Here is a 13,268-nt window from a genome sequence, read left to right on the forward strand (position 1 = left end):
GATGTGTTTCTCATTCTAGGAGATTGGTCGCATTGCAATTGAGATGAATGGCACTTTGGAGGATCAGTTGAACAATCTTAAACAGTATGAGCAAAGAATTATAGACTACAAACCCAACATTGACAAATTGGAGCAGCAACACCAGCTTATCCAGGAGGCCCTGATATTCGATAACAAACATACCAACTACACCATGGAGGTAAATAGTGCAGGAGAGGTGGTTTATTTTAGCACCTTTGTGGCAAAGGAGGAGACTGCGCAAAGATAGTGAAGTATAACATGATATTTTAGTTAATGTAGTATTCATTTTTTTTAAATTGTAATTTTAGCATATCCGTGTTGGTTGGGAGCATCTTCTTACAACTGTTGCTCGGACCATCAATGAGGTGGAAAACCAGATTTTGACCCGCGACGCCAAAGGCATCAGCCAGGAGCAAATGCACGAGTTCCGTGCCTCATTCAATCACTTTGACAAGGTAAATGAAAGTGCTTAGCAAAGTTGAGGCTGGGGTGGTGGTGGGGAATTTTCATTTTCACAAAAGGTTTGATTTTTTTCTTGCTTTGCTGGATAATGGACAAACTAAGGTGAAGGTTCATGAGCTGATACACTATAAGGAATGTGAACAGATGTTGATCTCTATTTTGTTGATTCTATGGAGGTTCCAGGCATTGTTTCAAAGGTTTGTAACCTTTAGGGAAATTTCTCGTCTTTTACGCAAGGCGTGTTTGTAATTTTGTTTTACAGTTGATTGCAAAGGTAATGTTAATTCTCACTTTCCTTTTTCTCTTTTTGCTTCATTGGTTTCGCGTCATGAACTCCTTCAACATTCATTGCATTTTCTGATGCTTCCCCGTGGACTGATGTTCTGTTATTGAATGGTATAAAGGACCATACCGGTGCTTTGGGGCCGGAAGAATTCAAAGCCTGCCTTATAAGTTTAGGATATGATGTTGAAAATGACAAACAGGTAAGAAATATGGTTTCTGTCATGGAGAAGGTCTTCTCTTGTTCATGTGTTTACCTTGTAATGCCCGTGGGGTTTGATATTGTGCACATTATAAAGTTGTATATTAAACCTAGACAATCTACAAATAGCTCTATGGGGCTTGCTTCCTACTTGGAAAAGGACCCCTTTTATTCTTAACACATGTGCAGGCTTGAAATAGTTGGGGAAGGACTGGCTGTGATATACCTGAAATTCTGAGAACTTTGGATCCATTTTCTTATGCTAACTTTTACATGTGTTTACCAATGACTGGGCAAAATGGTTCCAAATTTCTTTCATGCAAACCCCCCCTTTATTTGCCACAATCATTTCCGTCAATTAAAAATGCATTTTTCACGAATGGCGAGAAAGATTTTACAGCATGAATCCGTTTCTGGTTTCACATGCTGGTCATAAGTTTGCCACCTAGTGGTTAAGTCTGGAAACTTCCTGCCAGTTCTCATGGCCCCCCCCCCCCCCCCCCCTCCTTTTTTGGGAATCTGTAGCCATTTGGCACTAAATCGCTCCTCCTGTGATGTCAAATGTACACCCTGGCAGCTTCTGTATGTGGTCACCTTCTAAAGATTATTTTTTCTGCTGTTGGGTATGGAAGCAATAACTGAAGCTCTAAGGACACCGAAAGAACCACCGAAGATATGTCAGATCATTCAAAGGGTAATGGTTTGAAAAACGAAGGAAACTAAATAATCTCTGAAAGGTGCGTGAAGAACACTGAAAGGACTAACCAGACCATGCAAGTCTTCTACCATGCTGTCGGAGATGCACGGAAGAGGCCAAAGGTCACTAACAGAAATGGAGAACACTTCCTTTAGATTGTGCCCTCAGTGGCATCAGAAGTTTGCCCAAAAAGATGATCGTGAGGTCTATAAACTCTGCCTACCAGCGGACTACCACAGAGGCAGAGGTGTGAACACCAGACAACCATGCAGATGCAAACACCTCTGATCCTCTGAAGAAACCGTTCGCAGACCCAGCAGAACAGAGGAGCTACTGGACCATCTCCCTGCTCCCCTTTCTAGCAAAGGTTTTTGAGAAGCCTATCAACGAGCAACTCAGCGAAAACCTGGAATGCAGCAACCTCGTGTACCTCTCTCAATCCAGACTCTGGGCCAACGACAGCACAGAGACAGCCATGATTGCTGCTACCAAGAACATGAGGGCCCTCCTGGACTGCAGCGAAATGGCATTTCTCAGCCTCCTGGACTTGTCAGCCTCCTTCAACATAGTCTCCCATTACATTCTGATCAACAGACTCCACCACATTTGAATCCAGGGAGGCTCCCCCTCAAGTGGATTGCCTCATATCTTGTGGGAAGAACCCGAGAATCCATCTCCCACCATTCACCTTGAAACCCCAAATCATCTGCGGCATCCCCCAAGGATCGACCCTCTTCAGCATGGACATGACTTCCCTCCCGGCCAACACTGTCAGATCACACTGACTCCACGTAATCTCCTACGCTGACGACACCCAGTTCAGCCTCTCATAGTAAGAAGACCCCTCCACAATCAGAGCCAGCTTCCACAGATGTCTGATGAACGTTTACGACTGGATGAAGGCAACTATCTCAAACTCAACACGGACAAGACGAAAGTCTTCATCTTTGGGAACGACTCCTTGCCATGGAACGACTCATGGTGGCCTGCTGAACTCAGTCCATTCCCCTTTCCGAAAGACCACGCTTACATCTAGGCATTGTCTTGGACAGAAAACTATCTATGAAGAAACCGGCAAACGCAGTCTCATCCGCCTGCTTCCATGTACCATACGCATGCTCCACAAGATTCGCAGGTATCTCCCAGTCAACACCAGAAGGCCTGTCACGCAGGCCCTTGTCACTAGCAGGCTGAACTACGGGAACATACACTATGTACGAATCACCGCACACCTCCTGAAGAGACTACAGATGATACAAAACACAAAGACAAGCCTCTTTCTCGACCTCCCCGGACAGACCCACATCAGACACCACCTCAAGAAGCTACACTGGCTCCTAATCCAAGAGAGATGCCAGTTCAAGATACTAACCCACATATACAGAGCCCTTGCACAGCAAAGGGCCAGCATACCTCTGCAAACGCATGACTTTCATCACCTGCCCTGATACCTACTGTCCTCCTCTCTCTTCTTGAATCTGTCAAGGCGACAGTAGAGGATGCTACATCTCACACCTGACTGCCACAGCATGGAACGACGTCCCTCCTGCACCTCAGGACTGCTTCATTGCTCAGGCAATTCAAGAATGAAATCAAGACCTGGCTGTTCAAATGAACAGACCCTCATGAAGCTGTTAGCAACTCCAGTGCCTTGATACCCTCAAAGCTGATTTACTGTGCATTATAAATCTTGGCCCTTACTTACAGACCTCTGCTTACTGAGTGATGAGGAGGACAGCTTTGAGGAGGCAGAAGTGGCCCAGACAGAAGGCTCGGACATCAAGGTGGAAGAGGTCAGAAGTCGAGGCAAATCAGCTGATGAACCAGCGATGGAGAACATCGAAAACAGCAGGTAACACTGACAAAACCCTCTTGAGACCGAACCAAAGAATTCAGACTCAAAGCCACATAAGTCTGACTCACTGTCAAAGCACTAGGCAACAGAAGGAAGGTAGAAATGTAAAGAGGAACACCAAGTGTCCCAATGGGGAGAGACCAATGGAGGTCAACACTCTTAGAACACTTTGATGTCAAAAGGTGATTCAGATAATGAGGGCAAAAGAAGGCTGAATGGAAGTGCCAGAGCCTAAGAAAAGGGTGTCAAAACCTCCCAACAGCAAATAGCAGGCCTTCAAAATCAAGAGGCAGAAGAGGACACTCGATGCCGACTTGGCGGCGATCCTTCAGAAGAAGAAAGATTTCAAGGCTTCTGTGAACGCGTTTGTAATCCACTCTAGGCCACAAGGGGGTAAAAGAGCAGGAAAAAGAAGAAAAGGTTCAAGGAGAGTTTTACCTGCCAGCTGCTCCCAAACCACAAGTGGAGGACCTTCTGAGGAGGACATAGAGGACCAAAGGGATCCTCCAGGATGCCGAAAGCGGCGGTGAACAATAGCAGGACCTCGAAACAGACCCCTTGGAAGAGGCTATCGGCCTGTACTCTTCAAGGCCCTTGCCACCTGAGGGCCTCACAATGTACAGCACCATAATGGTGGTTCGACTGACAAATGGATCATAAACATCAGCCACATAGTTACTGCATAGAACTGATAAATATGGCACCCAAAGTGAGACCAGTGAAAAGACTACATCGTAAGGAGATATCAGAAAGCCAAGTGCAGGACCTGCTGCAAAAGAGAGCAATCGAGAAGGTGCCTATGTCAGAAATTAAACAAGGAAACGGCTCAGTATTCTATATCATTCTAAAATCAGACCAGACACTACAGTCAGTCCTCTTTCTTCATGTCCTAAACAAGGTCATAAAGACACAAAAGTTCAAGATGACTACACTGCAAAAAGTTGTGGCTGCGGGTAAGGGATTATATGACAACCATAGACCAAAAGGATGCTTATCTGCACAGCCTCTTGAATCAGACACACACAATACTTCCGGTTCATGGTTGACAAAGCACACTACCAATTCAGGATGCTCCTGTTCGAGATCAGTTTGGCACCCAGAGTAATCACAAAATGCCTAATTGCAGTGGCAGTCTACCTAAGATGGAAAGGTATGCATGTCTATCCCTACCTAGACGCCTGGCTAATCTAGACAAGCTCATATGCACAGTGCGAAAAGGAAACCAGGACAGTCATGGACACTCTCCAGACTAAGTTTCATGATCAACCTTCAAAAATCATCCATGAAGCCAGAGAGCGAAAAGATTTTCCTGTGAGCAAGAATCAACACAGTGACTAGAGCCTCCCTATCATCAAAAGAATTCAGGCAGTAGCAGATCAGGCTTGCTGCTACCTCAAGAGTCAGTTTCTGACGGAACTAAGGGGGAGATGATTGCCAAAATGGGCTAATTTATTCCACTGATCCAACATGCAAAGCTATACATGAGAGCACTGCAAGAGGGAATCCATAATCAGTGGCCACAGGCCATCTAGTTGGCCTGATCTAGTGATTGTAACACAGAGTAAGGTGGTGACATGCTGGAATGTAAGCAACCTAACGGTGAGCAGGACCTTCACACAGCCAACCCAGACAGTGACCAGCTCCATGGCTGCGTCACACATGGGCAGAGGAGCCACACATGGAGAGCTGAAAGTCAGAGGATTATGGAGAACCTAAGAAGCAGTCCAGCACATCATTGTCCTGAAACTGAAGACAGTCTTCCTGGCCCTAAAAGCCTTTCAGACTTCAGTGACTGGGAGGACAGTACAAATTCAGACGGGCAACATAACCATGATGATCTTTCTGAACAAGCAAGGGGGACAAGATCACATGTATTGTCCAAACTAATTCGAGAGATTTGGAGATGGGCCATTCAGAGAGGAACTGACCTGATCACAATAGACCTGCTTGGTGTAGAAAACAGATTAAACAGAGCATGCAACCATTCACATAACATAAACAAAGGAACTAAACAACAAAGTGCTCCAAGAGATCTTTGGCAGTGGGGCACACCAGGAGATAGATCTAGGTGCAACCCTAGAAAATGCAAAATGCTGAGAGCTTGCATCAAGCAGGCACCCACATTGCTTCTCCCAGGGGAATGCCCGGTGAATAGATTGATACATCTAGTGATAAACAAGTGCAAACATTCTCAGATGCCATTGATCCTAATGGCTCCCCAGTGGTCAAGACAAACATGGTTTCAGACTTGGTGGACTGGCAAGGGGAAATGTAAAGAAGTTACTAAGAAAACGCACCCTCCTCTCTATGCAAGGAGGCAGGGCCTTCCACTCAGAAGTATGCAGTCCGAGTCTTAACTGCCTGGTTTGTGAGGACCGTAAGTTCGGACACTTGAATCACCCAAAACATTCATTGGCTGTTATAAAGGAAGTGAGAAAGTAGAGCACAAGAAAATGTTACATGATGGAGTGGCATAGATATGTACTATGGTGCTAAGACTGAGTCAATTCCTTAGCAGAACAGAGGACACCAGTCATCGGGTATCCTACCCACCTACTACACAACAAACTGTTATACATCTCATTCAAGGTGCACTTGGTGGCAATAGTGGCCTACGCACAAGGCCACATAGGAAGGTGTTTCTTTACTACATCAGTTATTAAGAGGTTCCTGGAAGGAGTAAAGAGAATAGCTTCACCCAGGTCGGCGCTGATGCCAATGTGGAACCTATTTGTTACAAACGTAACTTATGAAAGCACTGTTTGAACCACTGCAAAAAGCAGAGCTGCAACACCTGACCTCAAAGATTGCCTTACTAATTGCGACCACATCACTGTGCAGGACGAGCAAGCTGCAGACACTAACCACAGAAAAAAGATTTCCGCAAATACACAGGGATACGGTAACGATGAAGACCAACGCATGATTCCTTCTAAATATCATATCCGATTTCCACTTGAACCAAGCTATTAAGTTAGTAAATTCTTTCTTGCTGCATAAACTAGATGTGGGCAGAGCTGTAATGTACCTTTTAGACCGGACATTATAGATCAGAAACTTAATTCTTTTGAACACTTGCAAACCCCCAACAAGGACTCACTTGTAACGAGGACTATTGCAAGGCGGATAGTTAAAACAATTCAGTTGTGTTGCCAGAAAGCTGAAAAATGTCTAGAGGAGAAACCTAGAGCACACAAGAGGCAAGAGATCCACCGTGGCCTTATTTGGAAATGTGCCCATAAATGACACGTATGGCCGCCGCATGAGCATCAATCCATACCTTAGCAAAACAATATTGTGTGGGCATCCAAATAACAAGGAAGCACACAGAGGCATCTCTTCTCAAGCTCCTTTTAACACCATTGCAAACAGTGAATCAGAATGCTGCTACAAAATCAATGTGCAGCATATGAATCCAGAAAAAAGATTCATTCTGCAAAACAAATTGGCTGAGTACCACTAGGAGTCGCTTTGCAGCTTGAAGAATTTTCTGGTTTCACATGTGACCATCCACCTCCCCAGAAAATGAGGTGGGACAAAAATGAAGGATGCAACCATTCTGAAAGATGAAGCAGAAGCCAGTGAGTAGGACGAGTCACCAAAGAGGAAAAAAGAATCTGAAGATGGTGACCATGGACATATGTTTCCGGGTTGCACGTCTGATGTCACGGGGAGAGAGATGGTGCCAAATGGCAACACACGGCACCCAGGAAAACGAAAGAGAGGAAAAGAGGACTGACAGTAAGTTTCTGGACCCACCCACTAGATGGCAAAATTTTCAATAGCCTGTGAATCCAGAAAATCCTTCAAGATGCAAAAATACTCATTATGATAAGTAACCATTTTGTTAATCTGTATAGCCAAACTGGAGAGTCCAATAACTAGCTTCTTCTGAAATTCGCTAAATTACATGACACAAGTTTGAATATACGTAATATTGTTGTTCAAGGGAACTGAACCCTCCCCTCTCTATCTACCAACCTTTCTGTCCTCTATCACGTTTTACAGCTTTTGAACTCCTCTGCTTGGTGTCTGGTTTCCGTCTTTTTGCCAGCTCACTGCCTTCTGTTTCCTCTCTGATCTCTCCTTTATTCTGTTTCTTATGCCCTTCCTCTGTTCCTGCTCTTACGTTCTTCATTTCATTCTACAAGCATTATCATTGCTTGGTGTTGAAGACACCCTCCTGAAATGGTTCTGAATCATTTAACTGAATTTCTTTGCTTTTTATTTACTTTTCATGCTTGTTTCTCAATTTCATCTCCTTTTCTCTTCCTCCCATATCCCTTCCCCTGTACCTCTTCCTCTTACCACTTTCACCCTCTGCTGATCTCTCCCTGCTTCTTCACTTCAATTTTCCTCTTTCATGTGCTGCTTTCCCATCGACTTCTTATCCGATCTTCCACTGTGGATGTACCTTGCCTGCTTTTCTTTCTAAATGTCGGAGTAGAAGCGCCCAGGAACTGTGGAATTGGACTTGAGATCTCTTCTAAATCCTTCTGGATACAGCCTGGTACAGTCTGCTTTTCTTCCCTTTTGCTTACACATCTTAGACCTCTGGCAGCTGGACATCCATTGTCCGTGTGGTGGAGAATTATTCAAGTTCATTTAACCCACATACATGTGCATACCAACCCAACCATGCACAGATCTGCTATTACACATGGAAAGCAAAGCAAGGACGTGAGTGATGGGGGAATGGACACACCTATACATAGTGGTCTGTTAGGCAGCCTTATGACCAAAACTACAGGCAAATGTTCCTCTACCAACAAACTATAATACACTGACACCAAGCTGGTCACTTCATAGCATGGGTGGTGGAGGGTGCAGTCAATTTCACTATGTTGGGGCAGAGTGGTTGGTGTACTTCAGGCACTGCTTGCTTAAAGTAGCATAATCTCTGCTGTCAGTTTGCTCATTTCTGCTGTATGTATCAATAGAATAATATTTTTTAATGTATGCCTCATGCAAACTACTGTGCATCTTTTTTCTTTATTTTCTGAGTTATGCTGACATTCTACACTGCCATAATGTTTAGCATGAAGTGAGCTGTATTTTTGTCCTGATGTATAAGACATTTTTTAAACTAGCATTTTACGCACAATTATGCTTATCCTGCCAATGTACTTTTTCCTTCCAAGAGATGTTTCCCAGTGTGCATTCCTCCTGGTGACTATGCTTGCTATTTTGCTAATTCCTATCCCTCTCATTACTTTGTTCCTTTGTTATTCATGGAGACATACTGGTCATATGAGTCCAACCGGTTACTTGATATTTTGTCCCCATTATAATGGAACCAGTCTGACAAAGGGTGTTCTTATTGCTTTGAATACTATCTAATTAGAACTCCTAATATGATACCCAGTTTTAGCTTTCAGAACATGCCTGGACCAGGAATCCTTGGGATCAGATCTTTGCAAAATCTTCCCATAAGTCACCACTGCGTTTTGAGCATGTCGTGGGCTTTCTGCTCTGCCTGTTGGTGCTGATGTCAAGCTTTAAGCTTCCAGAGCTCTTTACGCAGAGGAGGTTGGTCAAACACATTGTGCTAGCAGTAACTGCTGTGGTGAACGTTACTAAAAAAGTACAAATTGAAGGAAAAAATGAACCAGCCCTAGAAGGGGACCTATTGAGGGCAGATAAATTGCCACGTAAACTTAAGGTTAAACTAGATGTTTCTTTAATAGGTACCCTAGTGACCTATGTTCTGTAGGAGACATAGATGACTATCAGTATTTGAACTTAACATTTATTTGATAACTACCAAAAAAATGTGAAGAAAAATGATTGAAGGTGCAGCAGAAAAAAATTATATTCATTACAAGTCTGTAGATACTCATGAATCTTTTCTTCTGAACTCCCATGTTGTGGGTTCTAGTATTATGACGTCTAGTGGTGATGTCTGGAATTGTATTTTTTTTCTGCTCTGGATCTTTGAACCCAGCAAACCGCCTTCCCCGTATGTCTGTCCTTTTGTGACATCAGACATGGCCCCTTGAAACCCTTGAGCGTGGTTGCCATCTTCTTCAGATTCGTTTTTATGGTGTTGGGTCAGTAAGGAAATGTCAGACGTTTTTGTCAGGATTGCGAACCGAACAGCTTAAAAAAAATGAAAAAGAAAACAAAGGAAGGGCTGAAGAATGACAGATAGCCACCAGTTTTCACCATAACATAGCTGAGTTGCGTGGATATACTGACCATGGGGTCAGAAATGTATATTCAGGAAGTGGGTGGGGGCTAGAACAGTAACAGTCAAGGAAAATGGTCCACATCCCCTCTAGGTACTGCCCCAAGTGCCACAACAACTTTGGAAAATAGGAAAGTCACAAAGTCTGCAACCTCGATCTTCCCAGAGACCACAGTGCTAATGGCTCTGAGGTTTGTGCCAAGTTCCAGTTGAAGACAATCAGAACTGGGGAAAACGCAGAGATGGGCACAGTATGCCATGATGCATATGTAACAGAAAAAGCAGCTCTTCATCTGGGGTCTGTCTTTCCAGTGATGACAAACACTGGAAATACTGTGGTGGCTTAAGGGAAAAGGTCCGACATCTAGGACAGCTTTGCTAACCCTGAAATGGAAAAGCCAGTGAAGAGTGCTGTGACAGAAGAAACACAAGAGACCTACCCAGGTAACACCTCAAAAACAAAGCTGACCTATGAAGAAGCATTTTGACTGAATTAATCTAAATATCTCCTTGATGAGCAAAGGGAGTTCAAAATAACAAGAGTCTAATGGGTCCCAGTGCAAGGGCACTGCTGGTGGGTGGCCCTCAGACACCAATCCAATGTCAAAAAGTGATCAGAAGGAAGATAAGCTAAAGCAAAAGATGTCAATTCTGAAAAGAAAGATGGCATCCAATCTCTATCCTGAACAAAGAGCACTTGAGGTGGACAGGAAGAAGCACAGCCTGGATTTTGATCAATCCCTGAAGGAGTTTTGAAGCCATCGGAGACCTGTTGGAAGACACAGACAAGAAGAGGAGCAAGTAGAGATACAACCACAGACGATCCCCAAAAAGAACAAGAAGTATTCTACGAAGAAAAGTATGAAAAGGGCCCTCTCCAGAACCTCGCGCTCACAGAAAAGTATTTGCAATACCTGAACACCAGTGTAGGATTTACTATTTTCTTGTAAATAGGGGTTCGATGGCATCGGTCGCTGTAGATACGCATGTTTTGCATAGCTCGCCATCTGGTGTTGGGTCGGAGTGTTACAAGTTGTTTTTCTTCGAAGAAGTCTTTCGAGTCACGGGACCGAGTGACTCCTCCTTTTGTCTCCATTGCGCATGGGCGTCGACTCCATCTTCGATTGTTTTTTTTCCGCCATCGGGTTCGGACGTGTTCCTGTCGCTCCGAGTTTCGGAACGGAAAGACAGCTAAATTTCGGAAGATTTTCGTCTGTATTGTTGCGTTCGGGATCAGCGTAGTTAGAATCAACACTGCATCGAAGATCGAAGAGCTCCGGAGCCCTTCGGGGTAGTTTTCGATCCCCCGTCGGGGCCTGCTCGGCCCGACCGCGTGTAGAAGAACGCCGATGGAACGGACCCCGTTCCGTTTCTGTCCCAAATGCCACAACAAATACCCCTATACAGACCAACACTTGGTCTGTAACCTGTGCCTGTCACCTGAGCACAGTCAAGACACTTGCGAGGCCTGTCGTGCGTTCCGGGCCCGAAAAACACTCCGAGACCGTCGAGCCAGAAGACTTCAAATGGCGTCCACGCCGACAGCCCACCGAGAGTTCGAGGTACAAGAGGAAGAAACCTTTTCGATACACGAATCGGACTCCGAGGAATTCGACGATCCACGAACCGTGAGTAAGACGTCGAAAACCACTCATAAGAAGATTGTCATGGCCCAGGGGACGCCACTGCCACCAGGCCATGGCTCCACCCATAAATTCGGTGACCGATTGTCGGCACCGAAAAAGGCCCAAACAGTGCCGAGACCGTCCGACTCCGGTCGAGACACCGGCACGCAGCCTTCTCGGGACCGAGAAAGTGCTGGAGACATACATCGACACCGAGATAGCGGTGTAGACACGGCTCGACGCCGAGACAGCGGCACCGACGAAGATCGACGCCGAGATGTTTCGACTCCGAAAAAGAAAAAAGTCACCTCGGAGCCGAAAAAAGATGCAGACAGGGTTTCGGTGCCAAAACAACCTGCAACCGACCCAGTTTCAGGCTCTTATACAGAAGAGCAATCAATGACCTCCCAAATGCGAAAGCATAGGTTTGAGGAAGACCTTCAATCCACCGATGTAGACCATACGCAGAAACGTATTTTTATACAGCAGGGGACAGGAAAGATAAGCACCCTTCCCCCTATTAGGAGAAAGAGAAGACTGGAATTTCAAACTGACCAAACACCACAAACAAAAATGGTGAAAAAGGTTACTCCGCCACCCTCTCCTCCACCTATAATTCACGTCTCACCAGCACAAACTCCATCACATTCCCCGGCTCACACCACCATGAGCCAAGGTGACCAGGATCAGGACGCATGGGACTTATACGACGCCCCTGTGTCAGATAACAGTCCGGAGGCATACCCTACAAAGCCATCACCACCAGAAGACAGTACTGCATATTCTCAGGTGGTGGCTAGAGCAGCACAATTCCACAATGTAAGCCTCCACTCAGAACAAGTCGAGGATGACTTTCTATTCAACACCCTCTCCGCCACCCACAGCTCCTACCAAAGCCTGCCTATGCTCCCTGGTATGCTTCGGCACGCAAAAGACATCTTTAAGGAGCCGGTCAAAAGTAGGGCAAACACACCAAGGGTGGAAAAAAAGTATAAAGCGCCTCCTACAGACCCTATTTTCATCACTACACAGCTGCCACCAGATTCTGTCGTTGTAGGAGCAGCTAGGAAAAGGGCCAACTCCCACACATCTGGGGATGCACCACCCCAGATAAGGAAAGCCGCAAGTTCGATGCAGCTGGAAAGAGAGTCGCAGCACAAGCTGCAAACCAGTGGCGCATCGCTAACTCTCAGGCACTACTTGCGCGCTATGACAGAGCCCATTGGGATGAGATGCAACATCTCATTGAACATCTACCCAAAGACCTACAAAAGAGGGCAAAGCAAGTGGTTGAGGAAGGACAGAACATTTCAAACAACCAGATACGCTCCTCCATGGATGCAGCAGACGCAGCTGCAAGAACAATAAATACATCTGTGACCATCAGAAGGCATGCATGGCTACGAACGTCTGGGTTTAAACCAGAGATTCAGCAGGCAGTTCCCAATATGCCATTCAACGAAAAACAACTGTTCGGTCCAGAAGTGGACACGGCGATTGAGAAACTTAAAAAAGACACGGACACTGCTAAAGCCATGGGCGCACTCTACTCCCCGCAGAGCAGAGGAAATTACAGCACCTTCCGCAAAACACCCTTTAGAGGGGGGTTTCGGGGTCAGGCCACACAAGCAGTACCTCACAGGCAACAACATCCAGTTACCAGGGACAGTACAGGGGAGGCTTTCGGGGCCAATATAGAGGAGGGCAATTCCCTAGGAATAGGGGAAAATTTCAAAGCCCCAAAACCCCTACAACTAAGCAGTGACTCACATGTCACTCACCCCCTCCACACAACACCAGTGGGGGGAAGAATAGGTCATTATTACAAAGCATGGGAGGAAATCACTACAGACACTTGGGTTCTAGCAATTATCCAAAATGGTTATTGCATAGAATTTCTACAATTCCCTCCAAACATACCACCAAGAGCACAAAAT

General features: G+C 45.4%; 1 protein-coding gene across 2 annotated transcripts in view; it reads left to right on the forward strand.

The window, feature by feature from the left end:
* Nucleotides 1–13,268, forward strand: part of ACTN4 (actinin alpha 4) — a 340,912-nt gene that overhangs the window by 293,755 nt on the left and 33,889 nt on the right. For both annotated transcript variants that reach the window (XM_069206884.1, XM_069206883.1), the window contains exons 17-19: nucleotides 20–199; nucleotides 330–476; nucleotides 888–968. In XM_069206884.1, coding sequence (XP_069062985.1) covers nucleotides 20–199; nucleotides 330–476; nucleotides 888–968 — 408 coding nt within the window. The remainder of the gene's footprint in view (nucleotides 1–19; nucleotides 200–329; nucleotides 477–887; nucleotides 969–13,268) is intronic.

Source organism: Pleurodeles waltl, chromosome 9 (genome assembly GCF_031143425.1).
Source record: "Pleurodeles waltl isolate 20211129_DDA chromosome 9, aPleWal1.hap1.20221129, whole genome shotgun sequence".
NCBI classification, from domain to species: Eukaryota; Metazoa; Chordata; class Amphibia; order Caudata; family Salamandridae; genus Pleurodeles; species Pleurodeles waltl.